This window comes from Cyanistes caeruleus, chromosome 4 (assembly GCF_971803275.1).
Source record: "Cyanistes caeruleus chromosome 4, bCyaCae1.hap1.1, whole genome shotgun sequence".
NCBI classification, from domain to species: Eukaryota; Metazoa; Chordata; class Aves; order Passeriformes; family Paridae; genus Cyanistes; species Cyanistes caeruleus.
In genome coordinates, this window is record NC_141704.1 from 22,588,622 (window position 1) to 22,616,372 (window position 27,751).

At 37.5% G+C, this 27,751-nt stretch overlaps 1 protein-coding gene across 3 annotated transcripts in view; it reads right to left on the bottom strand.

Annotated features, from left to right (window-relative positions):
* CPED1 (cadherin like and PC-esterase domain containing 1) overlaps window positions 1–27,751 on the bottom strand; it is a 146,397-nt gene that overhangs the window by 76,809 nt on the left and 41,837 nt on the right. For all 3 annotated transcript variants that reach the window (XM_086886999.1, XM_086886998.1, XM_086887000.1), the window contains 7 exons: window positions 23,073–23,229; window positions 21,463–21,631; window positions 8,914–9,056; window positions 7,472–7,544; window positions 5,757–5,924; window positions 4,649–4,753; window positions 3,457–3,626 (listed from right to left, as the gene is read on the bottom strand). In XM_086886999.1, coding sequence (XP_086743125.1) covers window positions 3,457–3,626; window positions 4,649–4,753; window positions 5,757–5,924; window positions 7,472–7,544; window positions 8,914–9,056; window positions 21,463–21,631; window positions 23,073–23,229 — 985 coding nt within the window. The remainder of the gene's footprint in view (window positions 1–3,456; window positions 3,627–4,648; window positions 4,754–5,756; window positions 5,925–7,471; window positions 7,545–8,913; window positions 9,057–21,462; window positions 21,632–23,072; window positions 23,230–27,751) is intronic.

The following is a 27,751-nucleotide window of genomic DNA, read 5'->3' on the forward strand; positions in this document are numbered from 1 at the left end:
GTCAAATACTGTTGCATATAGGTAAAGACTTAAAATATAAGGGCCTTACTACCCTTGTAAAATCATGGCTCAAACCTGCTACTTCAGCTAAGTAGAAGAGGACTATGGGCAAGTGACTCAGCTGAATTAGAGGTAGAAAAACAAGTTCTATAACCATTACATGTTCACATTGTTGGGTATGGTGGCTGGTTGGATTATGTTTGCCATGATTTAGAACTATGTAACTGATAAAGGCCTGGCTGCTTAAAAAGGCCTGGCTTTTGCAATAAAGCAGCTCTCCTCTGCACCTGCCTGGGGACTCAGCTTCACTTCGTGCATCTGGTGCCCGAACAAAATACGTTTTTTCTCTCCGCTGTTCCTTTTTGCTTGCCTGGTCCCAAACCCTGTTTTACAGTGAAAGCAACATGTCTTAACTCTACGAAATGACAGACTTTGGTTTAGTCAGAGAACACCTCAGGAGTGTGGCTGCTACCACAACTGCAAGGTCCCTGTATACAAAGGAACAGCATGACGTGTATGAATCTCAAATCTGTAGAGACTGCAATTAACATCAGACAGTATTAAGAGACTTACAATAACTATATCTGATTGAGGCAGTATAGCAACATGAAGCATTTAGAAATCATATTAGAGAAAGATAAATTGCAACACAGCCAGCAGGACTGCAGCAGTGATTGTCCCCCTGCACTCAGCACTGGTGACGCCACACCTTGAAATCTTATGTTCAGTTTTGGCTTCTCACTGCATGAAATACATTGAGGTATTGGAGCATGTCCAGAGAAGGGTAATGAAGCAGGGGAAGGGGCTGAAGCACAAGCCTTATGAGGAATGGCTCAGTGAGGTGAGGGTATTTAGTCTGGAGGAAAAGAGGCTCAGAGGAGACCTTATCGCTCTCTACAACTCCCTGAAGCAAGGTTTCAGCCCGGTGGAATCATTCTCCCACATAATAAGTGATAGGATGAGAGGAACCTGTCCAATATAAATGACTCTATGGTTCAGTGATTTATCTCTACTGCAGCCTGAGCTTTCTAATCATCAGCACCATGAAGCTTTCTTTGTCCAAGCTGCTTGCAATCAGAGGACTGAGATGTGATGCAGTTATGAAGCTCCTCCTAATACAGAGGACTTTGCAGACTCCTGTCTTTCACATGCTGTTACTGAAGAAAGGACCTTAATCTATTTGAGTGGCCTCCTATTTACTTAAGTGTCTTGGATGTGTCAAGTACAGATGTGCTCTTTGCCTACTAACTACTACTACATTAGAGCTAACTACTTTGCAGTTAGCTCTAATGAAACTAATGTTCATATGTCAGTACTCTTGGTGAGCACATGCTTGTGAATGTACCTTTCAAAAGATTCCCAATGTGTACATCACAAACTATTGACTGTGAACCTGCTCTTTAGGAATCTCTCTCATTCAGCAAACAAGAAAGGCAAAGAATTGACAGTAGCAATAGTAATATAGCTCTGATGGTCTATGCAATGAGTTAAAATATGTAAACTAGGAAACATCTTTATATCCTTATATCCTGCCTTCATCCTATGGAGTCATGATCAGTGAACAAAGAAACTGTACAAGACCTCAGCAAGAAGTCACTATTTTTCCCAAATATTTCTTGTCTGTCAATTATGCAATCACTAGATTTGATAAATGGAAGTACCAGTTTTCCACAGTCAGAGAAATAAGAACTGTTAAATAAATCAATTAAACAACCTGGCCTTAACTGAAGAAATTCAGGAAAAGTGTTCTGATATACAAACTTATCAAAACTGGGAAAAAAAAAAAAAGCTTAATAAAAGCTCAAAGAGAATGCATACCTGAGTTATTTGGGGAGTAAGTACAACTAAGCTCTTTCCTCCCTGCAATTAAGTATAATCACATGCATATCTGACACGTGCATAAACCTCACATGCATGTAGCTAAAGGAGGAAGATTCTGATTTAGAAATGTCAAAAGACATGTTTTTTTATACAGCGAATGAATGAATGGTGTTATTAGTTTAGCCACTGCAGAAAAATACAGAGCAAAGAAGCAGACTGGCCTATGCCCTGAAGAAAGGTCATGGTACTTCTACACATTTATACACATACAATAATGTTGAGCTTGAAGGAAAAAAAAAGAGGCCAAGGGGCTTGCTCAGAGTGAGTGGCACAGCTTAGATTAGAACAGAAAGCTGCTAAAGGCTGGTATGCTTTGATATGCAAACCTAAATATTTCTGCAAAAGGGCAAGGGCTTACATATGAATGCAAGCAGCTGCATCTTTGAATTACTTCTCATGGAGTGATTGGAGTGATCGGAGTCGCAGTAAGAACAACAATTTAGCACTTTCATGGAACTGCATATATTTAAAACACTAATAAACATTTACCTAGTACAGTGATAAAGTATAAGCTCCCTTTTACAGTAAAGCAAATAAACACACAGATAATTATTGATTTGCTGAAAGCCATGCCCAATTCAACAAGGAACAAAGTTAAAACTTAAGAAATCTTACAGATGCCTTATATACTCACTACAGCATTCTCCCAGCAAAATGTACAAATTAATATTATTCACACATTCATCTTGAGACTCAGTGGAATGGAACATACTGTCTAATACCCTCTTCCCAAGTCCTTGTTTGTAAATCATAAATGCCAGTAGTTAGTATAGCATACATGTATATGAAACATCATTAGCTAAGAGATAATAATGAAAACAGAAAACACATTTTGGAATATTTTATATATACTGTAAGTTTTCTCTCTCTCCCCTTCCTCCCTTCCTCCCTTCCTCCCTTCCTCCCTTCCTCCCTTCCTCCCTTCCTCCCTCCCTCCCTGTCCCTTTTTCCCTTGTTCTGTTCTTCCTTTCCTCTTTCTCTCCTCATGAAAGTTAAAACTTCTTGCCAAAAGTTCAGTTCATCTAACCTTGTAATTACAGCATTTTTTTTCATCTTTTCACAAGGAGTTAAAATGTGGTTCTCAGAGTATTATGCTCTCTGACCTGTCTTTTTTTGGACAGAAAATTTGGAGCCAATAAAAATTATTAATTCTTTTGGAAAACCCTTCACCTGAAATTTTATATTTTCTTTACTGTTTTGCTGTTTATTGGTGCATAAATTAAGACAGTCTTAACTTTGGGAAATGCTCCTAATTTAGAGTTTACAGCTGTTTAGAAAAAAAAAATGTACCTAATTAATCTTTCTTAAAGAAAATATTCTGATAGTTCTGATTAATTTTCAACCCACAGTCCTTCATATTAGATAGAGAAGCAAACCCTGCTCTGTTTAGAAACCTAGCTACAGTTCTAATGGCAGAATGGCTGACAGGGCTCCATATGGGAAGATCGACCTTCATCTCAAGGGTTGCAAGCACACCTACATCTACTGAAGGATAAAGTTTTATGACACTCACTGGAGATATTGCAATTATATAACTTGAGAAACTACCCTTAACACACATAATAGTTATCTTACCACTCTGAAAGATTTGTATGTGCCTCTTTATTCATGAACTGGAAATGCTGAAGGACACTGGAAAGCAACCAATGCACAGTCAGGACTGAATTAAGCCGTCTCATTGGGTCCACCATTCGATATAGGTCATGCAGCAACATTTGGATCTTGGGTGCAGAAGAAGGGAAAAGCTGAGAAGAGAGACACTGATTTGAGACAACACAGTATGACATTTGTAGAGTGCAAAGATATGACAAATGATCAGAAGACAGTATATACAGCATAGGATTGATTATATATTAATTCTTTCCCATATGCTTAGAAAAGGACTGTCATGCCCAGCCTTGCAAATCAGGATTACCAGTACTGATGAGGAAGTTCATCTTCTCTGCCTCTGAGCTGGCCCTGAGGTTAGCTCAGCTGGTCAGACTGTGAAGCTAATAATGCCAAGGTTACAAGTTCAATCCCTGTATTGGCCATTCACTTAAGAGCTGGACTTGATGATCCCTCTGGGCCCCCTCCAACTCCGATAATTCTATGAATTCCAAATCTACTAGACTCAATGCTTCTTCAGAAAGTCTCCATCCTGGATACTCATCCAGGAAGTCTCATAAAAAACCTGATAACATGCATACTTTCTGAAGAAAAGATTCAGTTGCAGATCCTTTATTTTCTGAATACCCATCATTTCCCTCATTAACTATGCCTACTCACAGACACTGATTGTTATTCCTCCAAATTCTTCTCCAAAAATTACCTCAAAGTAGGAAGAAGAAAACATAACATATTCCACCTGCTTTTTTTTTTTTTCTTTCCACTTTTTCATCTAGATCTACTCTTTGGTAATGATCTCAGTATTGTACTTTCTCTAGTCCTTCCTTTTGCTTTGTTATCATTCTATTTTCTTATCACCTCATTAGTCATTTACATTGTTTTCATTCTTTTCCTTTCCTTCCATTTTCTGGTCTCTGTGCTTAGCTGTCCTTTTCAGTGGAAGGTCAGCTCAAATACTTTGTTGTTTCTTTATCTATTTTAAATTAAATTCAAATGACCCACCAAAGGAAAATCAGTGTTACCTCTATCTCTTTGCTTCCCTGCCCATCCAGCCTAATTACATATGCCAAAGACAGCAGAGAATGATAATGAAGGAAAAATGTTAGGAGATTTACATTATAGATAGATATCAAATAAAACAAAACCCTATATATTTTACCAGCTCAAACTGTCCAAGACTCTTCAGCTCCTTTATGAAAGTAATCATTGAATGTATCTGTTCCAAAGAGAAACATTGCTCATCTTCTCTGTTGTATGTTCCATCCTGTGAAGGAAAGGGCATAATGTCTACTGAAATCACAAAAACAATGTGCTTTCATTAGACCCCAATCCCTTCATTGACCATAGGAAAAAGTTACAGCAGCTCTCAACTAGCCCTAACCTCAGCCAGCCAGTTCTTTGAGAGCTCATCCCATTTTTCTGTCTAGAGTAAAGCAGACTATGCCCTAGTTTTGTGTAGAAACCAACCCATAGAAACCACTGGTCTCTGGAACATAGGCTGGGTAATCATATCACTACATGTCTGGATGACTGCATCTTTCTACTTTATCCTGACATAAATTTAGAACCCATGACCCTGTTTCAGCCACATCTGTCCAAGAGGCCAAAGTTGCCTGGATAAGTGAGTCTCTGTATGTCTTTCAAGCAGGGGATTTATCAGAAATGCATCATTAAAAATTCCCAGACTGAGAGAAATACTGCTGAAAGAGATCTCAGCTTGTCAGAAATGGTTTTCACTAGTGAAGCAAAATGTATGCTATATTCTATATACTAGATTCTATTAATGGGAAAAAAAAAAAAAACAAACAAAAACCCACAACTCAAAAAACCCCCCAAAACCCCAAAACCCTGGAACTGGATTTTGCATTGAGAATAAGACATAAAGTTGTAAGAAACAAAACTTAATTCTGATGCTCATGGATTTCCATGCATGAGTTAACCCATTCTGGATGAAACTGTGAAAACACACAAATCTGTATATTAAAAAAAAGACCATTTAAAAAAATAGTGGGATTTTTTTAAAAAAAGCTTTAAATATATCTTTCAAGCACAGTATTTTGGAAAATTACATCATTTGAGAGTAGAATTTTTACAAAAGAAAACTCAATTGTTTAATATAATACAGTTTTAATCCCCAGAATACAATCAAAGATGATTTTGATTAAATAAATTCTTCATTCTATCAGTTGGCACCTACAATTTCAGAAGCATACAATTTAAAATTAAATATTTTTAAATAATAATAAGAAAGAGTTGGAATGAACTACCTTGCTCACAGATGATCCATATATTTTTTGCAAAGCTTCTATGAAACTGGATGTTGAAGATTCATTAGATAAGAGAAATTTAAATGTATCTTCAAAAAGAAGTTCTTTGGAAATTTGGTCCTGAATAGTTGATTCATTTTCAACTTGAAAGTCAAAGTTTTCATGCACCTGTTGGAAAAAATATAAAAAAATACACTTTGAATAAAAATTCCAGTTTTCTTATAGCAATAAATACTAAACTGGAACTTTAAGAAAAGGTAGTAACAACACAAACTGACAGGACTACAAAACAGCAAATGCTGCACCAGTGTCTTAACTCCATACCACAATGTTTGCTGCCCTCCAGTGGAAACAGTGCAGTATTGCAGACACATGTGAAAAGCTTGTTTTCCATATTTGATTTGAAATTTGATTAAAAATATAAAATGTCAGGTTATATGTTAACATATCTCTTGAAAAACTCATATGCTAAGGGTTACTACAGAACATCTGTTACTACGGATGAAAGTATAAGTTTTACCATATGTAAACACAATGAACAAATTCATGCATATGAAATATGACTAAATTATTGTTTTGACATAAACACAAATATAGCATCAATATGAATAGGTTGTGTGCACACTATAATTTTCAGGTTACAATATTCAAAGTCAATGTTGCATTAATTATCAACAGCTATTTTCTTGAGCCATTTGTTTTTTCAGAAGAAACTACTAAATCTTACTGATTTACTATAAATTTATGGATAATGGTTGAAACTTCTATACAGGTAGGTAAACATTATGTTTTATGTTTAGTTTTTTAAGCTCTTCTGGGATAATTTTATTACAGCCTAGTATACATGTACTGAATTGTTATGATATACCACATTTCTTATACTAGCTAAAAAAAGTCTTCTCAGACTAATTAAAAATATTGTCTTTGTGGACTTTTTAAATTCTGCAGACTTCCTTTCATATGTGCATTTTTTCTTTGTGTTTAAAGAATACAGAGATTGACTGCACTGTTATTACCAGACACTTGAACAGATTTTAAGTGGGAATATATTGTCATTTTTGTTAATATCTGTATGTCATAAATAGAAAGAAACTTTTTACATACTTAGGCATATGCATATTCATGTGTATACATGAGGTAATGAGAACAGCTGGAAAGCAGTACAATAATAGTTTCAGGACAGGTTGTTCTGAGGCAGGAGTGGTACAAAAACTGGCACAGGTCTCATTTCCTTGGTTTTAAGAGCCTTGTGGATCATCCAGGAAGAAGGCAGCACAGTGGAGGTCAAAGCAGGTAATGAAATGAAGAAGTACAATCCAATTTATGGAGAACTTTAATTTGTATTAAAAGCCAATTGTGTTTTGTTAACTTCCTCCATTCATCTTTGTTCTGTCACATTTAAAACCTAACTCAACTTTCCTGCAATGCTTCATATGGATTTTATTTCACTGATACTCCTTTGGGATAATAATTAGTCCTTTAATGTAAACTGAAAAGTTTGCACATTTTGATGGTCTGGTGAATTTCATCACAGGAACTCTGACTCTTGAAAACTGGTTTCTTCTACAGAAACTCTCCACAATGAGCCAAAATTAATATTAAAGTATTGGTACATTTCTTAGACATTTGAGGGTACCTATCAAAGAGAGTTTTCTGCTGTGTTCTTCTGGGTGTAATTTTTTTGAGTCAGTCATTAATTTGTGCAATTTTCTCACCTTAAGAACTACTGGGTGTATGGACATGCTGAATCCAATGTCAAAGGTTAGCATTTGAAAACACTGGCTGCATCTGAAATACAATATAAAAGAAATCAGTTTCAGTAAGGTTAGGTACTCATGTGAAATATAGACTCATTAAATAATTTAGGTTGGAAAAGACCTTTAAGATTATGGTTTCCAATCATAAACCTAGCACTGCCAAGTCCACCACTGAACCATGTCCCTGTACACAGTAAAATTCAATACACACTCAAGTCCAGAGAACACATGCAGGAAAACAAACACAGATGGGTCACAAACCAACATGTGATAGAGACTAAATAAATTTCTAAGAGCCAGCAGCATTAAATATGAAAGGAGTCAGATTGTGAGGTGGTGAAAATAGTGCTATATGGAAGTGTTTTTAATGATTGACAGAAAGGGAGATGAATTGTGGTGAAGAAAGAAATGTCTTTGGAAGAGAGTGAATGAGCCCCTGCAAAAGCCTTGAAGACATTTGGAGGGGAAGGGATGGTGAAACACTCCAGGCTCACTGAAGCCAAAGAGCTCTGCTGCACCTATCGGGATGTTTGGAGACATAGGCCAGAAGTTATAAGCAAATCTTGTGTTACACAAACAAGAGAGTCCACTTCATTGGTAAAAAAGAGATTTTGGACTGCTGTCAAAATAGCTTCATCCCCATTACACTCCTCCCCTCCTTGCTACCCTCTCCACTCACAATATAAGCTTTATTCCAACTTGTGTAAGTCAAATAATGAGCTTTACATTACTGCTACTAAAACACCTGGTTCTCAAAATAGCTTAAACACATAAATTTAATAAATAGTAACTTATTTAGTACTTATCATAAAAATGTCAGGGATGGGACATAACATACATAGAACAAATATTAACTTTATTTAGTAAAAATATTACATAATTGAGGTTGATTTATGTGTAAGAACTGTAACACTAATACTAGTGATTACACACAGAAATGTGACTGTTAGTGCCTAGGTTTATTTCATAACATACACTTTATAAAGTGTTTTACAGTGTCTCTTGTTCAGATTGCCTGCCAGAGCCAGCTCTAAACAATCTGGGCTACTCTAGCATTAACTATTGGACATATGACAGAATGCTCACTGAAAGGAAATACAGCTTTATATATGTTAGGACTAGCCCAATTGTGCGTGATTTCTATTCATTTGTGCTGCCTGAAACACTTCATTAGGACAGCATCTGGTCCTAAGTATTCATCATAACCTTTTCACAAACTAGAAACACTGTGGGTATTGAAGAGCTGTACTCCTTAAATGCAGCATGTCCTTACTTTACAAAGAAGTATGAAATAGATGGGAATTTTCTATTTTAAGATTTTTTTATCCTCTGCAATATTTATTCTATTCTAAGGAGCTATCTTCACACTAGAATTACAATGACTACTGCAAGTCACTTACTGATTGAAAGAATTTGGTCCTGAGGAAGATGATTTGCTGAAGACCTCAGTTATAAGTAGAAGTTTGTTTATAGCCTCCTTCATGTTGTTAAAGGCTTGTTGGGGAGAACTGTTTCTGAAGAATATCTCAAAAAACCTTTTCAGCTGTGAAAGAGAATACATATATTTTTGAGCTTATACCATAAATCAGTGCTTCAAATCATAAATTAAAAGGCTGATAAAAATTGCATTGGAATATCACCTTCAATTCTTATTCATTTGTACAATGAAGTGGAATGAAAAGCTTCACACAGCACACTAATATAGAATGACTTTTTATTTACAAATAAGTATATCAGAAACAAAATCTTTATTAACCTTTTTAAGAAATATTGCTCAGAATCTAAGCTTAATTTGATAAAACATTTTGCTGTCACTGGTTCTAGGCAAACAAACTCACAAATGATTGTATCTTCATCAGTGGGTAATAGCACACTCAAAGTAAAAGCCTTCTCTTTTATTAGAGAACATTATTTATTATATTTATATTATATAATATATTTATATACTTATAGAGAATATTATTATTTTATTATTATCTCATTTATGTGCCAAGCGATATCCCCCTTGACCTTCACTACAAATCCTTACCCCTGGTCAACAAGCTTTAAATAGAATATAGAAGAAAGATGTTGGAAAAACAATCAGCCACTGCAGCCTGTGTTTTGACAGAACTCTGAATATTCTGTGGTTTTCAGACTCATGAATCCCCACCAAAGGCCTATTTGCTGGCCTGCACAGCACCGTCTTCAGGTGCTTTCATTACTCATGCAAATTCACCCCTATCATCACCTCAGACAGAGCAGAGACCCATGAAGAGTGGGACATAGGCAGGTTTCGTAATATCAGAGTCCTTAGTGCTAAGAAAAGGGTACCTTTGAATTTCCATTGGGGTTATCATAGAGCACAGAACCCAGTTAAGGTCTGAACTATGTAAAACTGTTAGATAATATAGTAGTACTATATTACCAAAGAGTCTCTTTCACATAGCAAAAAATACTATCTTCAGAAATAAAGCATGTAAAGTATATGCAGAACATATATTAACACTAAGAAAGGAAAATTTTCTGATTGGAAATTTCTCTACCATATTTATTTAGAAATGCCAGTATATATTTCCTGTTATCACCCACTTATACATGCCCCAGTGGGGTAACATGATGGAAGCAGGTAGGCTTCTGTAGACAACCCTCCTGAGGACTGATATGCTTGGCACCTCTCTATCTGCCTTGGACTGCTATAATCATGAACATATATCCACAGCAGATGGGTTACCCAAGCATGGGCCTTGGTAAAAGTCCACAACAAAATTTAATCTGATATTTTGGCTCCAAAGCATGATCACAGAACCAAAAGGAGCTCTGGATGTCATGTGGTCCAAACCCCCTGCTTAAGCAGGGTCATCTACAGTCAGTTGCCCAGAACTGTGTCCAGAAAGCTTTTGAATACCTCCAATGATAGAGACTTCCACAGCTTCTCTGAGAAACCCATGCCAGTGCTTTACTTAGTCACCCTCTGAGTAAAAGTGTTTCCTGATGCTTAGGAGCATGTCATGTTTCAACTTGTGCCCATGGCCTCCTGTTCTGTCACTAGGCACCACTGAAAAGGGACTTTGTCTTCTTTAAAGCCTCCTTCAGCTATTCATACACTTGATGACATCCCTCTGGCCTCTGAGAAGCTTATCCAAGATAAACAGTCCCATCTCTTTCAGCATTTCCTCATATAAGGAATGCTGCAGACTCTTAATCACCTTATTGCCTGCCCCCCCCCCCCCCCCCCACCCCTAGACTTTCTCCATATGCCTCTTGTATGGAGAGTGTAGAACTGGACACAGTACTCCAGGTGTGCCACAAGGGCAGACTTCTGGCTGATGGTCAGCTAGATGTCCTAGACCCTTTTCTGCAAAGCTGTTTTCCAGCTGCTGGCCTCCAGCAGGTGCTGGTGCCTGAGGCTCTTCCTTCCCAGGTGTAGGACTTAGCAATTCCATGTTGAATTGCATGAGGTCCTTGTCAGCCCCTATCTCCAGTCTGCTGAGATCCTTTCAGGTGGCAGGATCATCATCTGCTGTATCAGCCACCCCTCGCAGTTTTCTGTCACGGCAAACTTGCTGAGTATACACTCTGCTCAATCATCCAGACAAAGATGTTGAACAGGAAAAGACCCACTATGGATCTCTGCATACACCGCTAGGTCCTGATGTGCTATGATGCATTCACTGTGCTGACCCCAGAACTTACAGCATACTTCTCTCCACCCTAGTCCACAGAGTTTTCTAGACAGTTTTGGAGTCTCCCAGTCTCCCCTTGTTAGCATGAATACTTTCAAGCACACTGGTCTGCACTGGCACAGATGAATATCTTTCAGTTTCTTCAGGTACCATATTGCAGTTAAATGTAATAAGCACTTTTTATTTTCCTTTTTTAAAAATACTGTAACATTGCTAACAGCCAGACATGGGAGATACTTAAATATGGAGCTAACATTGATCCTCCTTTGCTTTTTGCTCTCTTCCATTTCACTAACTCCATCCAGTTGTGCTGGTAAATAACTGAACGGTAGGAGTTTGGTCTGTTTGCCTTTATCTAGAACTTTATCTAGTTCTTATCACCTCTATTTTCATTTCAACAAGTGGTTGCCTTTCTAAGTTTTAGTGACTAAAAGAATTGTGACCCATGCACAGATCTTTGCTGAAGGTTTATAGCGCCTGGGACATTTTTTCATCTTTTTAGCAAAGCAATTTGAAATGCCAGTAGGAAAAAAAATGACAATGATATATATGGCTGAAGTTATAAAATTAAACTTCTGACTGCAGGAAATGGTGAAGCAAAGGTTGCACTCCTCAACTCTGTTCTTTGGATATTTGCATGATGCAGAAATCTTGAATTAAATCACACTGAATTTCTATCCCGTAGAATAGAAATGTGTACTGCAGTTCCATGAGCCCATGGGGTAGTAGAGTCCCAGATGCATTATTTAGAGATTATGCAGCTCTTCACATCATGCTCTATTTCATCTCCAAAACAGGCTGAAAAATTCTTGTTTCCCAAAGTCTAAGACCACCAAAGCTGTGTTTCTCCCACAGAGTGGTACAAAGATTAAGAACAAGAAGCTCCACATTTTTCAAATCAGTTCTGATTCAGATTCATCTTAAAGTGAAATTGTTCCACTCCAGCTCCTTGTTCAAGACAAAAGCAGTTAATTAAACCGTTCAGGTAAATAAAGAAAAAAGTTAAAATGAAGACTCATCTCACCAAGGTGGTTTCTCTAAATTTTGAAATTATTAACAGCACCTCTGCCAGATTCTGCACACAACTTACATTCCCACTACTCTGACTTGCACCTTTTCTTTAACTTCCTAAATCTCCAGTGGGTATTGAAGGAATAAGTGAGAAGATGGTCTACTGTGCTGCACAGGGAATATAAGGAGCTGGAGAGTTTTATAAGGAGGGATGGGGATTACTGGAAAGAAGAGCAAGAGCACCATTAGCTCTTTTCCTCCGTCACCATTAATTCCCAAGCACTTTAACACAAAGGATACATAATGCATACATTTCTAGTAACAATTGATGAAGACAGGCTAGCTTGACCTACTGGTAATCAGAGCATGCTGTTAGCTATAATAGTCAACTGTTGCCACCAGAACAGGCATTAAAATAGAACTGGCATCCCCAAGAAATTGCATTTTAGTTACAGTCCTCCTTAGCCAGCCTAGAAAAGAAACATTGCTCAACAGGTTCTCATTGGATATCAGGTTTGAGACCAATGTTTATTCTAAGCCAATGGTGAAAATAAATATTTAGTCAGGCTGATTCAGGGCCAATAGAGATGAGATGAGAGGAATACTTAGGTTTTAATGAAACTCAGGTTAAATTCCAATTCATAAAAGAATCCTATTTAAACAAGTTCAGGTTAGGTTTGACTCCAACAGATTCCACAGGATTTACAGCAACAGATAGGAAAAATTTAAAGTGTATGGATTAAGAGCGATAATATGTGAAAATCTGCAGCAACCTCAGTTTTTTCTGAGTGAATAAAAGTATATAAATATCTGTGTTCAACTGCAAAATACTAAAGAGCTGAAGGTTTCTTCAAGTGACCACCACTGATTCCGATCCTCTCCCTTTCAAAGGAAACTGACTGCCTGTCCAGCAAAATTCACCCTCACCATTGACAGAGTGTGATTAATAGAAGTTTTGAACAATTTAAAGAGGACAGAGTAGGAAATACTGATAGCAATTGCAGGAACCTATTCTGGGACAAAGCTGACCTCTGGCTGGCTAATTTTTAAGCAGAAGAATAGGGTTTAAATTTTAGTAGACTGTAAGACTAAATGCAGACATGCACATGTATTTTATTCAATGACTCCATTATATACAGAATTGCAAGACTTTTTAGAAGCTCAGAGGTGTTCATCTAGATACTGGACTCATACAGTTGGACATATGTTCCAAATATTTATGTAATATCTTACAGAAGTGTGGAAATGCAGTACATGGATCAAGTACATTTCTGTAAAGGCAGAATGAACTAGAAATACTCTTTAGATTAATTTAAACTCATTGACCTTTCATTGCCCAATAACTTCTTCCTTTAGGAAAAGCCACTGGGGAAAAAAAAAAAAAAAAAGGCCAACTCAATATTAATTTTATGATGCTTTTTTTTTTACCCATTTTGACATCCAGTTTTTAAAATCTGTAGTCATTAAAATTAGCCTTATAATCTCAATGACACAAATCCCTGTGGCTCCTCAAAAACACACTGAATCATCAGGTAAAGGTCTGACACATTAAAAAAATGCAATTTAATTGGCAAAGGAATTCTCATTTGCAAATTTCCTGCATGGAGTCATGGAGCCTGAAGAAGAGTGGAAGAGTGTGGCACTCACTGCGATGAATGTTATGATGACTGTAGTAATTCCCTCAAGAAAATTTTCCTTGGGCAATTTTTCTGCAAATTAACTTCTCAGGAGAGCTGCTAGAGCAGCCTGGGGCAGTTACCTGAATTGCCAGCTGAGGATAGCCCTGAGAAAGAGTATAAAATCAAACTGTAGTGATCTTTCTGAGGTTGCTTTCTAGCTCAATACTAAACAATCATGCCTCCTAATGAAACAAAAAAGATTTTTCTTAACTAACATTAACTAACATTTCCTTAACTAACATTAATGGCCATAAATGCAAAATTAGAACACCTTCCTTTACTGACTGCACTGATCTCTGTTGATTGCAACAGGTGTTCAGAGACACAGCTCACATGAAGACAAGTCACTCAGGTGCCAGTAATGTGGAGGAATCCCACACTACAAGATGACATGGCTTATGTCTATGTACAAGCTAAACATCTAGGTTCCTCTTACACCTCACTGCAGAACACAGATGCTTGAAGAGCATAATTTATGCCATCCTAAAGCAGATGTCTCAAAACAGTGACATTAATTGCAATCTAAAGTTGCTTGGTTCCCCTGGGGAATCTAAGTGAGACACTGAAGACAGGAGATCTATCACTAGAGTGCTCATACAGCCTGCCCACGGACAACACCACCTGTGTGTCTAGAATACGCAGAACTGTCTGGGATGATGTTTGACCAAATTTATTATGATAAAGAAGAATGTGACCATCAGCAAGGTTAAATAGTAATCAGGAAATGACAAAGTGACTTTTGAAACAAAGGAGTAGTCAGCTTGGGAAATAATAGAAAAGGAGCATGAAAATTTGCATCATGGGAGAGACTCAGGGTGGAGAGAGCAGGAGCCAAAACCTGGTCAGGCAGTGTCACAAATCTGCCTGCTGGCACCACAGCTTCTGCCTAGATTTCAGGGAATACTGAGATGTAAGGATGGGCACAGGTCCTGCATAGGTACATGTGAAATGGGTACCACAGAGCAGGGCCTCCCTCTTCTCCAAGCAGAGATGCACAAAAGAAGGGAAACTGCATCCCAGGAGAGCAGGACTGTGTAATCTGTGTTGCCTGTGAGATGGAGGCTGGATAAATATGGGTGAATAAGCAGATGTCACTAGAGTTCCCAAGAGTATTTACAGAAGGATGTTTAGGAATGTGCAATGTTAAATGAAGTGTTTTAAGTGTCTGGTATAATGATTTATCTCTTCTGTTACTGAAATTGATAGAAGCTATATTATAATTACTGGCTGCCAGTTGATTGTATATCATCAGTTAGACACTTCTGGGTTTGGTTAAACAATGTGAACTCCTACGTTTTTTCCTGTAACAGTAATTCCCCTTTGGAGACATAGATGAGGTCTGAATCTACCTCAGAGGTAAGGAGGTAGAAGAAAAGAGACCACTACTGAGCAATTCAATGCAATTTTGAGGTTTAAATTTTGGGATTTAGAACATCCTACTTTAGAGTATTTCTATTAATCGATTTTGAAAGATCTTGCTGGTTCTTAGTTGTAGCCCTCAAAATGACATGGCAGAAAAAGTTATCAGGATAAGAGTTGAAAGTAAGGTTTATGTCTGAGTGGTGAAAGCATGACTTTTGGTTTCAAGAAATTACCCTTTTTGAAGTAGCAAAGGGCATCCTATCCAGATTGTTCTGCTGTGCACTGGAGCTGTTGCACTCTTTCTGATCAGCTGGATCGTCAGGCTCTCATGTTCTTACAGTAATTGCCTCTTCTTGAAAATAGCTTGAATAAATTCAATAAATCACTAAAAACTTTCAACATAGGCTCTATTCTCTCAGTTCACTTTTGTACATTCATTCTTCTTACTGGGTCTATCTTTGGTGAAATTTCTTCACCAGGTCCAAATACTTTTGGGCATAAGCAGTTGTTCATAGGTATAAAAATATTCTTTTACACACAAACAAGAATCTCCTTGATTATATGTATGGAAATATCTAAATATCTAACATGTCTGCAAGAATAAAAACTAATTCCACACAGAAGGCAAGGAAGAAGCATACTTAGCAATGAAGCTATTTCCTATATTTTCTGCTAGCACAGGTAGACCTTTTCCACTGACCAGAGGGCATAAAGATAGTCAAAGGCCATGTAATGGAAGAAAAATATACTCATGAGCCATGTAGAAGTGGTTCCAGAATAAAAAACAGAGAAAACAGTTCAGTATTTTATCGTAAGTTTATTGCATTAGCTTCAGGTAAATCTGTTTATTCCACTCCTGATTTATTGTTATGATGTGCCCTATTTCTGCAGCTCTAACATGGCACTTGATGAAAGGGAAAACCACATTAGTGTCCAGCTATTTTTAACAGTAGATTTCCCACTTCTGTATATACTTTTCATTACAAAAGTTTTTTAAAAATATATTAAATTGTCCAGAAAAAAAATTGTTCACAAAAACCCTGACATCTTGCCCCTTAACACTTTTATAACTTAATTACATGGAGAAGTAAAGGCCATCTGAGAAAAGTTTCTTTTCTCCAAAGCTCCTTGCTCTTAAGACTAAGTTCAAAAGCAAAAAGCCACTCACCAGCTTCAGCTACCATGAAATTCAGCCTTTTGACTGAGACTGAACTAAGAATGGTTTCTCAACTCAGCTCTGACATTTTAGTGGAAAAGTAATGGTTATTTACTAACAGTATTTCCCAGGTTGCTGTGAGAGCCAAAAGTGTATCAGCTTGACTAAGGGAAACTGGAATTAAAAACAAAAAGGAAAGATGAGAAGAATGAGGATAATAGGAGGCAGGTCTAGGAAAGCTGGAAGCCACAGAAGGGCATGCTTAGAGAGCTGACTGGATTGAACAGCCAAAGCAAGAGGATATGTGAACTGGAAAAACACCAGAGAGCTAAGAGCCAGGATAATAGTGTAAAAACTTATGACATATCCACACGTAGAGGACAATCAGTCTCAAGCTCTTACTTGGCTAAAAAAGGAATGTTCAGAACGAGAAAAGCAGAAAAGAACTCAAGAAAGAATTTTATTTGTGCACTGCATGACAGGTTGAAACAGATGAAGAAGACAAAGAAGGAAGCATTTCTTATTCTTTCTTTTAAGATGAGAATACAGGATATGAAATCAAGTCATATTTGACTTTGATGAAGTTTTAAAGCAAATAAATACTCTTTCTCAAGGAACATGTAAATAATCTGTACAGTATCATTGCTTGAAAGCATTGCTAAGACCAAAAGCATTCATAAATTTAAAAAGTTAGGAGAGAATTGTATGCATAAAAGCCCACTGGATCTTATTAAACATCAAGACATATATTCATTACACTTCAGTTTTGTCTTTCTAACCCCACAGGTTACCAGAAATAGATAGAGTCTGCCTAGGGACCATTACCACTTTATGTTTGTCCTGTTACACAGTTTCATGATGCTCTCTTGACTGCCACAAATGGAGTATCAGACTAAGCATGTCCGTGATCTCCTCCAGTCCAGAAAGACTTCTGGTCTTATATCAATGAAAAGAGAAATTATAGATACCATGAGGAAAGAAAACAGAGACAGCATTTGTATTATGTTCAGTCTCCCAGAAAGAAGAGCATTACAGCATTCTAACAGAACCTAAAGAGCAAATTTAATTTTAGTCCCAAATAACCCTGCAATCTAATTGATTAAGAATTGATGGTAATTTTTCTTGTGTGTTTGCTCCTGTAAGTGACAAGGAAATTATATGAAATTAAAAAACAAATAAACAAACATAAAGGAAAAAAATCCCAAGCCTTTCAGCTGTTTGCAAGAATTTTGCTCTTTATCTGTATGTATGTTTACATTCTATCTCACTTTAAATACGTGTGGCTAATACTCAAGCAGTACCAAAGCTGGCCACTTGACGGCGATACTGCAACTTAATTTCCACCACGCTTGGCTCGAAACCAGACCAGCCTGTCATATTAAAAGATTGATTTCCTGTAAAGATGAGGGTCCAGCTTTATTTGCATGTATGTTAAGACAAAAAAAAAATAAAAATTCTTTACTCAAGTTTCCAAATGCATAATACACAAAGAGAGTTTCAGTGCCAGTTATATTGACTCATCATAGCACTGCTTTAATAAATTATACTTACTGCACTTCATGACTGGAAAATTACTTAAGAACAGTTTCATCTGTGCACATCAAGAGTTATGCAAGAACACCAGTCAACAAATTCAAGTCCAGGAGGCACCTGTCTATTTTGGATGAGCAAAAGGATGATGAGCCATAGCAGGGGCCAAGGGAAGTTGCTGACACCACAGAAGAACCTCCCCTGATAATGCAGGATGTGGTACTTCTGTGTACAAAAGTGCATCCCTTCATAAAGCACTGGAATCAGGTTGAGAAAGGTTAATGGCAGGGCAAAGGAAGCAGTGTGTTAAGCCTTGAAATAATTAATCATAAACTACTGCTTTGCACACTGGTTTCTATAAAGGAGATAATTATTCAGGGGTCAGCATTCTTCTAAATACACACATATAATGTCGATTAACACAAAAGGAATTATTGCATACATTGACAGAGATGCTTCTCTTTATTGGTACAATATGAAAAATACAAAGCTTCTATTTTATCAATATTTTTTCAACACACAGATGGTCTAAATAAGCAGTTTCCAACTCTCCTCAAAGAAATAGGGCTATTACACAAACCTCATATCTAAACATCTGTGTGGAAGAAAGCCATTTTCTCCCCTGCATCTCTTGTATCTTCCCATGCTGGGCTCAAATCTGGAGCCACACTTTTATTACCCTTTGACTGCACACAAAATCCTCATGACAGCTCAGGATTTACCTTCTTTTGCTTTCTGAAATGAAATACTGAAATATGTATAATCCAGAGAAAGCCTGGCAGCTGGTGAGCAAAACACACTTGAACTCTTCCTGAACTGCCATTTGACCAATGGTGATTCCAGGAATCATTCTGAAGCCATGCCACTATGATGATAAAAAGCAAAAATGCATTGCAAAAATCATTTGCAATAGTTTAATAACAAAAAGGCAGTGGGGAATGCAGTATTATTTAATGAAACTCCTGTTTTTTCTTTACACAGTTTCTCTCAATCATTGATATCATATAGCTACGCCATCTCTAGTTGTTCTTTTAAATCTCCCTTTCATATTTCCCACATTCTAGTAACTCCTAGCAACCAAAAGGCATTGTTGTACATGGGAGATCAAATTTTGAATATACTTAACATACTGAGTTTGTGATAGCAAAACAAAGTTAACCATAAATGTGGATGAATTTCTCATTAAAAATGTTGTAATTATATTGGTATGAGAAAAAAATTCCTGACCAGAGGTCCATACACACTGAGGAGGTCTCTAAATTATGGTATAATATTACTGAAAGCAGATAATTGAAATTTGCATTAAAAAAAAAATATTAATAAAACCAATTCAGTCAGTTATGGAAAAACACTGGCAAATTTTTCCAGACCAAAGTCTTCCCTCTAGGCTTATTTAGTCCCCGTTGGGTATTCTGTCAATCAGTGGAAAAAGAGGTCTTGGAGATTCTGTCTGTATGTTGACAGGTTGAAGCTTCAAAGTGTGGCAATTTCCGTCCTACACAGAGCTGTCAGAAGCTTGAAGCTTAGGAGATTTCTGGACCAGGCTCCTTGGCTGCTACAAGTATGCATTGCTCCACTGGCTACTTTGGGAGGGATGACTCTCCTGGAATTGTATGCCACACTGGCAACTGATGGAGGGCTGCATGAAGTTTTTGAGAAATTTGACAAAATCTCTTAACAAAGGATATCAATGGCTGAATTCATATCTTCTCCCAAGAATTTTCTGATTGGTGACCCACCTGCTGCCTCTGAATCAAATACAGACCCTCTATATGATTTTCCCAGTAGTGCTTTCTAGCCACTTTATGAATTCTCAGTGTCTCCCTTCTCCTGGAAGTTCTCTGCCCCCTTCCATGTTCTTTATAGGGCACACTGTGCTGAAAGGCAGCCTCACACACCCCATTTTCCATAATTTTGTCAATTTGCATGTCAATATCTACATCACTACAGATGTGTTTTCTTTCACAAAAGGTGCCTATGTTTTGGGGTTTTTTTCACACTTTTGATGAGTTTGTCTGAAGCAATGGAAGGCATAACACCACAACAGCAGTAAATAGATTGGAACCCCTATAGATGCACTGCTAGTTCCATCTATCATTTTTATTGCTTCTTCAGCTGCCAAAGTGCTCTGTAAATGGAGGCTGGCACCCTGTTCAGCAGACTTCCCCCAGTGGGAATTGTTTTTCAGAGCCAAATCAAAATTAATAATGACTACTAGCCCTTAACGTAGTCCTACTTGAGCTGCAACAGTGATGCTGCTGGATATTGTGCTATTTTAATAAACATAGAACAAAACTGAATCCCAGGATTTGAAAGCAAGTGACCATTACTCTTCACAAATCTAAACCGAGGAAAATACATGACAAAGTAATGTATCTCTATGGATTTCCATAGTTTAAGCTGTGGGCAAGAGAGAAGTAGATTCAACTCACATAATTTTGGCAATTGAGAATTTGCCATGCTCTCTAAGAATATCATAGCCCATAGAAGGAAGCAAACACTTTCACCAGGAAACTCATTCCAAAACTGGTGTCTAAATTGAGTAGGATGATTTGTTCTCTAGAGGTGTCTGTTTCTTCAATGACTAGAATTAGATAATGAGCTTAAGCTAGGCACTCCACTTGGTGAGAGCTAAAATTGTAGAACGTACCAAACGGCTGATATCATCAACAGTCCTGACAGTGATACCACAACTCAGACTCATCCAAAGCCATGACCTGCTCTTACCCCAGGAAGTCTACATGGGCAAAGCACACCCATCCTTTAACAGCTGCTGCAGGAGCTGATCTATGTAACCTCAATAAATCATTGTCATATTGTGACCTTAATTCTTCAAAAGAGAAGCAGCAGTGGCACAACTGTAGTTTCTTCACAAGGAGCTGATGTGTTACAAGCACAGTCCCCTGCTAGAAGAAGAAAGTAATAGGAAGGCATATTTGCAAGTCCATGGGGCTGCTGAGTAAGCAAGATGTGGAGAGAGAGGGGTATCTCCATGCACTTGGACATGTTCAGAATTAATATAAAACACATATGAAACATCCTTCTTCATAAAATTGAGACCATGGGGGAACCATCCTGTCCATGGTATACTTAATTCCCTTTATTTAGAAGTGCCCTGACCCTGACCTCTCCTCCTCTGTTTTACTGCATCTAAAAAAGAAATCTAAACAAACTGTTTTAAATATTTACTTCCCCTTTTCACAACACTGTCAATATCCCAGCAAAAGTTGCTACTGCACAGCAGCACCCAAACTGCTGTGCTTTAGAGAAAAACTCTGACTTTGCAACTACTGTCAAATGTCACCAATAAAAATGGGCTTGGACACATGCAAATCCCAGGCCCCCAGTGCATAGGGCAATGCTTTCCTGCTTCATGAAGCAAACACCACTTGTTCTGAGAAATGAAAACTGCATATTAGGAGAATATTCTCTGTAGGCTGCGGGCTGCTAATAAAGAAGGGGTAAAAGAGAAAAAATATATTCTCTAGTTTTCTGCCTATGTACTTTGTCTAAAAGATGTTAAGCTGAGGAAATTAAATGTTTTACCTTTATGGTAAAATGCTTCTTCTTGGGCGGATGCCAGACCGTGGTGGTTGAATGAATGAATGCCCGCAGAGGTGTTAAGGACGTCACAAGCACATATGCTTTGATGATTACAGAAAGGTCTTGAGCTTTAAGGATGTCCTTGTGGTCTGATGTAGTTGATACTTGATTCCTGGAAAGAAATAAAAATATGTTGCATTTATTATTGTTGTAGCATTAAATATATGTAGCATATATTACAGTTATTTTGAAAATGAGCTATAAGAAAATAGTGAAATAGTGAAATTAGTGGAAATAGGAAAATAGCCTTTTTTTCCCCTAAATTAAGCAACACAGTAGATTAAATCAGGTTTTATATTTTCAGGGAGTGATGTTTGAGGGTACATATGGGTAACTGCATTGTAGGAATAATTAAGTGTTACAAATCCAGAATATTCAGAGTGAAAGATTAAATCAAGATTAAATGAAACATTAAAGAAATCCAAGCATCTTAAATATCAGAAATACATAGTCAAGGTATCCTATATAATGCTGAATTGTAGTGAATTCAGAAGAACATCCCCACTCAAACCTATGGAAAGACTGCACTATTGTTAGCACTTTATTCTGTAATAAAGGGACAGAAACATGTGATGCTGCGTATTTCCCCTAATGAAAGCCAGTAATTTCAAATATTATGAAAGACTAGGATCCTAGAAATAACCCCTAATAAATCAGTTAAACCTAAGAATTCTGCAAGTAACTTTGTTTAAGAAGTGACACAGCTCTCTATAAATTAGCCTACCTCTACCACAGTACACACAAAGAGAGTCAGCCACATAGAAACAGAACAGAGAAAAAGCAAACCCAAGAAAAAAACCTGTTATTTAAAAGCTTATTACTTGGGAAAATCTGAGCTATACTTGTGCATATTCACAATGGCACTATTAATCTGTCTTGTTAAAATCTCTGAGTATCAATTTACCTCACAGAAAATTCAATGGGAAGATGACTACAGAAATTATTGGTCTCTAAGACTGATCACTGGTAAAAGACAAAGGGCTCTTCTTCCATTTCTGTGTAATTTTTGGCAATATGTGGCCTTTCCAGACCTCAATTCTGCTATCTGTTAAGTAAGTCTAATAAGATCTGTCTTAAGGAGAAATTTTTCTGCCCTTTGCAGAAAAGCAGGTCCTCAGAACATAAAATTTGTGAAATAGTGTGGTGTAGGAAACAGCACTTGATACCAGACGAATTATCAAGTACTTCTTGGTTCTTCACCTAAAGGGAGAATCTCTGTGCAAAGAACTACACATGAGGGTCTGTGCTAGGGGCAAAGCAAGGATAGGAGCAGGAAACAGCTCAGCCACCTTGAGACCTAAAGGTTCTGGGGTGTCTCTATATTTATCTGTTGAGGTGCTTCAATGCCTCAACATAAAGACTTGGACGTTTATACCAAAACGTGCAAACTTGGCTAATAACAGGAAAAAACATTCTGCAAGTATGAGATGCAATACATCCAGGTGCTCCATCTGCTGTAGTCTCCTCTTTTGCTCCATTCTGCATCCTTGACTCCCAAAAAACTGTGTGCTGAAGCACTGGCAGTTTCTGAGGGTGGGTTATCATTAACTTACAGCTTAGTGCTCATGCTCTGCTTCCACCAGTGCTGCGGATGGGAGGCACGTGCCTGCTCAATGATTGTGCTGCTCTGGGACACATTTCTTGCGGTGCTGGCCCTTGACAGTCCAGGCTGGCCAGAACAGTCTGGGGTGACAAGTGGGAGCTGCAGGTCTGTAAAAGTACCAAGGAGATGAGAAAGGAAGTCAGCAGAGCACTGAAAGCAGGAGTGGACTCCTGCTGCTAAGGATTAAATGTATAAAATACAATAGACAGAGAGGAGCTATCAACATCAGATGAAAATGTAAAATAACAAATGCTGAGACAATAAACCTTTTTGGATCTCCTAGCAGAGAGTTTCACCCCCACCAAAAATTCCTTTCCAGCTGCAAGCTGAAAGGCTTAGCTGCAATTTCCACTTTAGAGGTAAGTGCAGTAATAATGCATACAAAAAAGCATCCCCTTTTTCCTTCTAAAAAATTTTGAAATCCTTGATTTCCAAATATAGAATACCAAAACTTAGTTTCTTATGAAGCACTAATTACAATTAATGGGGATAAAAATTTCTTTGACAAAGGAACCAAGGGACTTTGCCACTGTAATAACATAGCTCAATAAATAAGCACATATCCTTGTTTCTGTGTTCACCATTAAGGCTACAATTTGCAGGTACTAAAACATATAGGAGTCAGTTCTGCCACCAAATACAGCGGGAGCAGGACTGATGTACCACAGTTCTCAAGGTTATTGAGGCATGTGACTATTAATAGTAATCAAAATATTGCGATGTGAGATCAGTCAATGAGTGGTATGTATTTTCTGCTTTTACTGTGCTTGATAAAAAAGGCACAAAGTCAATATTTTGACAATATGTTGTGTCAATATTTCATGTCGGTAGTTTTCATTAGCTTAACACACCTCACGTTTCAAGTTCTTAAGTAATGGCCAGGAAAAATCAAGCTGTTCAAATTATTCCCAAACCACATTATTTTTCTTTTTAATGACATACTGCATTGTGCTATGTTATGAATTAGAGCGTATTTTCTAAAGCATGCACTCTCAACTTTGGTACATGAAATGAAAAATAAAACTTATGTTATGTTCCTGGTGATGAGCTGTAAACAGACATTTAAAGAAAAATAATACTCATTTTCCTAGAGAGGCTATTAAAATGACATTGTGATTGTCTGTATTTATTGGCCATTCATCAGATCAGCTCAGCTCAACCTTCCAGTCTCACCTGGGATCTAGAATTAATCTGGTCCTCTGCCTTACATACACCATCTAACAGGATTAAAGGCTCTAATAATCAAAACCAGGCAGTTATTTATTAGAGCACATCATGCTCAAATTATATTCACCCTCCACTGACATCTTTCTGTTGTGTTATGCATTATAACTGATATGAACTTTGCAAGCGACTACCTGGATTTTGACGCTACAGCGACAAAGGCAGACTTCTCTGCCTACTTGACTGTGTAGTGACAGGAGGAAGACAGTAAACTCCCATTAAGTAATTTATATGGCAGACTTGCTTCTGAATATGCCTAGGAATCAGATCTGCAAAATCTAGTTGTATTTTTTCCATATCTGACTTGATGTAAAGACACAAGGGCATTTTAGTATGGCAATTTCTACCCTGTAGATAGACAATGGTAGTTCACCATAGTAATTAGCAATGGTCCCATGTAACTGCTCCTGTGCATCACTTTAGCTATTTAAAATAAAGTAAACATTTTACTGAAAATAAGAACATGGCAGAGAAGGGCTGTACATACCATTACTCAAGAGAAAGCAATGTGTCTTCTCCTTTTAAAAACATGTTTCTAATTGTGTTGCTAAAGCAACAAGTAACAACTCACAAGACAGAGTTTGATAATAATGAGGTGTGGCTTCTCTACCTGTACTTATCCTTCTTAAATGAGAGTTTTAGTTGTTTCAGGGAAAGAAAAAGGATTATTTTGACATTAATTAATTTGTTACTACCAAGTGGACCATTTCCTGGAGCTGGATTTAACAAAGTAAAACAAATGGGTAGGGACAGATGAAAAACACAACTGTCCTCGAATTCTCAAACTACCGGGTAGAAGATCATTAGTATTGCCCTAAGTCATTGAAAAATGCCTTAACTTAAAAAAAACAACAACCTCCAAAAACCCCAGCCACCTCTCCTCCAAAAAAAACCCCAAAAAACACACACAAAACCCCAAACAAACAGACAAAACAAAACAAAACAAAACAACAACAAAAAAACCCCAAAAACCAAAAAATCACCTTCCATGTCTTAAGGAAGAGAAAGTTAAACAAATTTCAGGGTGCTGACGATTAGCACTGAAAACTAAAAAAGGGCAATGCTCATAAATTATGCACCTTCTATAGAGCACCTTTTTGGTGCCTTACACCCCTTTGTTGGTTTTGCATTGGCATCCCCCTGTGAGACAGCCCATCACAAGGGGGCTCTAAGAAGTGATACTCTCACTTCCTTTGAGATGACACAAAGCATGTATACCATCAGGCAGAGTTAAAAGGGAGTGACTCTCCCTCACTTTGGTAAATCTACTCCTAGTAATCAATGAACACAATTATAATAATAAAGAGACATCAGTAGTGTTGAACTGAGCACACTCAGCTGCATCCGTTCTCATGGTAACTCTTCACCTGCTCCTGCACTCTAAAGCAGTAACAGTGTTTATTAGAGCTGTGTATTTGTTAATCAACTTTATCATCAATGAAAATTAGCCTGCAGTGCCTTTACTGTTTGCAGTAATTGCCATGTTTTTCCATCTTGAAATCACTCTACAAGCTGTTGTTAATTAAGCAGTCCTCTTGAAGTACATAAACAACATCAACATTTTATAGTGGAAGAGGTGAAGCAGGCTCAGCAGTTGATGTGTCAGGCAGCTTGGGAAACCAAGTTAGAAAGAGTCATAGCATCCTAATACCATGTCCAGACTACATCCACTCTTTCAAAAATTCAAATCTTATTATTTGAAATTTATAAATCGTAATTTTTACAGCAGACTCTAAATATCAGAGGAAAAAAAATTAAAAAAAAGGATTATTTTTCTTTTTACAGTGGCTATGCAGTAATGGAAACCTTACACAAAGTGCTGTTTTTCCTGAGGAGCAGCTGCAGGCTTTGCCACAAGTACTTTTTGCTACTGCCATTTTTAATGCTCCAGTGTAAAGCAAAGGACTTATGGCTGGATACTTGCTTTCAATTTGAAAAAAAAACCCCAAGCTTCACTGAAGTTCTGGCTTGAAAAAGGTTTCTGATGCTGACATCTCTGGAATGGCACCGTTGCAAACACCAACAAAAACACCACTTCACCCTTTCCTAGGGTGTTCACTGTGAGGCCATGTTGATGAGTAAGGAGGCCACTACATGTTCTCACCTGAATTCACACATTAACCACAGCAGGAGGTAAAATACAGACCTGAGACATAAGAACAGCTGCATGGCATATGCAGAGGAGGTAGAAAATCCACCAAAGCAAGTCAACACCTCTAGATCAAAAAAATTAAGCTCCTCTTTGTCACATGAACTGGCGGCAGATACTGTTCTGTCAACTGCAATCTATCAAAGTACGACAGTCAAACAGAGCAGTTGACAGTGACAACTGATACCTAATGAAGCAGCCTCACTGACATCTAATGAGGCCTTTCAAGTGTTTTTACACAGCTATGACTTCTTGCTCCTTCTCCCCCCATCTCCAGCTCACAAGTTATTTACTTGTCTTTGCCTCAGAGTTCTGATGTGTAACATGAGATTCAACGCATACATAATAAAGAACAGTTGATTAAAGAGTTACAACATGTGTCTGAGCAAAAGCTTTACCAGTAGCTAGAAGTACATTTGGAAAAATTAAGAATTCCTGGAGCAAAGCCAGGCTGTAGCCACCTGGACTGGTGATAAATGGAATGCTTAGGTTAACACAAACATCTGATGACCTGCAAAGGCAAGGAATTCAGCAGGAGAATACCCTTCTGGTTGAACTGAGTTAAATTTGGTTGAAAGAAAAAGAAACAGAAGATGAATGAGAATGTGTCCTTTATCTTTCCTTCTATAGTATCCCTTAATGTTACAAGTAAGGTTATGATTTGGGTTTTTAGTTAATTTCTTTACTTTGTACAAGATCAAATAGACTATATTTTACACACCTCAGACATGGAGCAAGGAACAATTAAGACTATTGTCTGTGAGAAAAAGGTCATTTTGTTTCTCAAGTGCCCATCAACTGCCAGTTCTGTTACAAACATTTTAAGAGGGATTGAGTCACCATGGGAGCTCCTGGTTGTTCAATGAAGCACAAAGCTAGAGATGAATTGAAATGTAACTGAAGTGCTGTGCTTCTGAGCCCAGCACATTGTTCATTTCTTTCATAAAATTACATTGTAAACTCAGCACATTTGTACTTGCAAGGTATTCATCCAATTGCTTTTCTTTTTAGCAAGAAAAAGACAGCTTTAGAACCTTAAAGTACATTGATGCTGAAACTGTAGAGCAGCCTTTCCATCTGCATAGAAACCTTTGGAATGTCTTCCTAGAGTTTCATAGTGGTAGTCTGTTTCTAACAGGAGCCTCAATTCTCTGACATTAAAAAAAACGAGAGAATGGTACCTCATGTCATTTGTCAGCTGTTTCTACAGTACCATACTCAGGAACTACTGATAATAGGTCCTCTCTGTCAGCTTT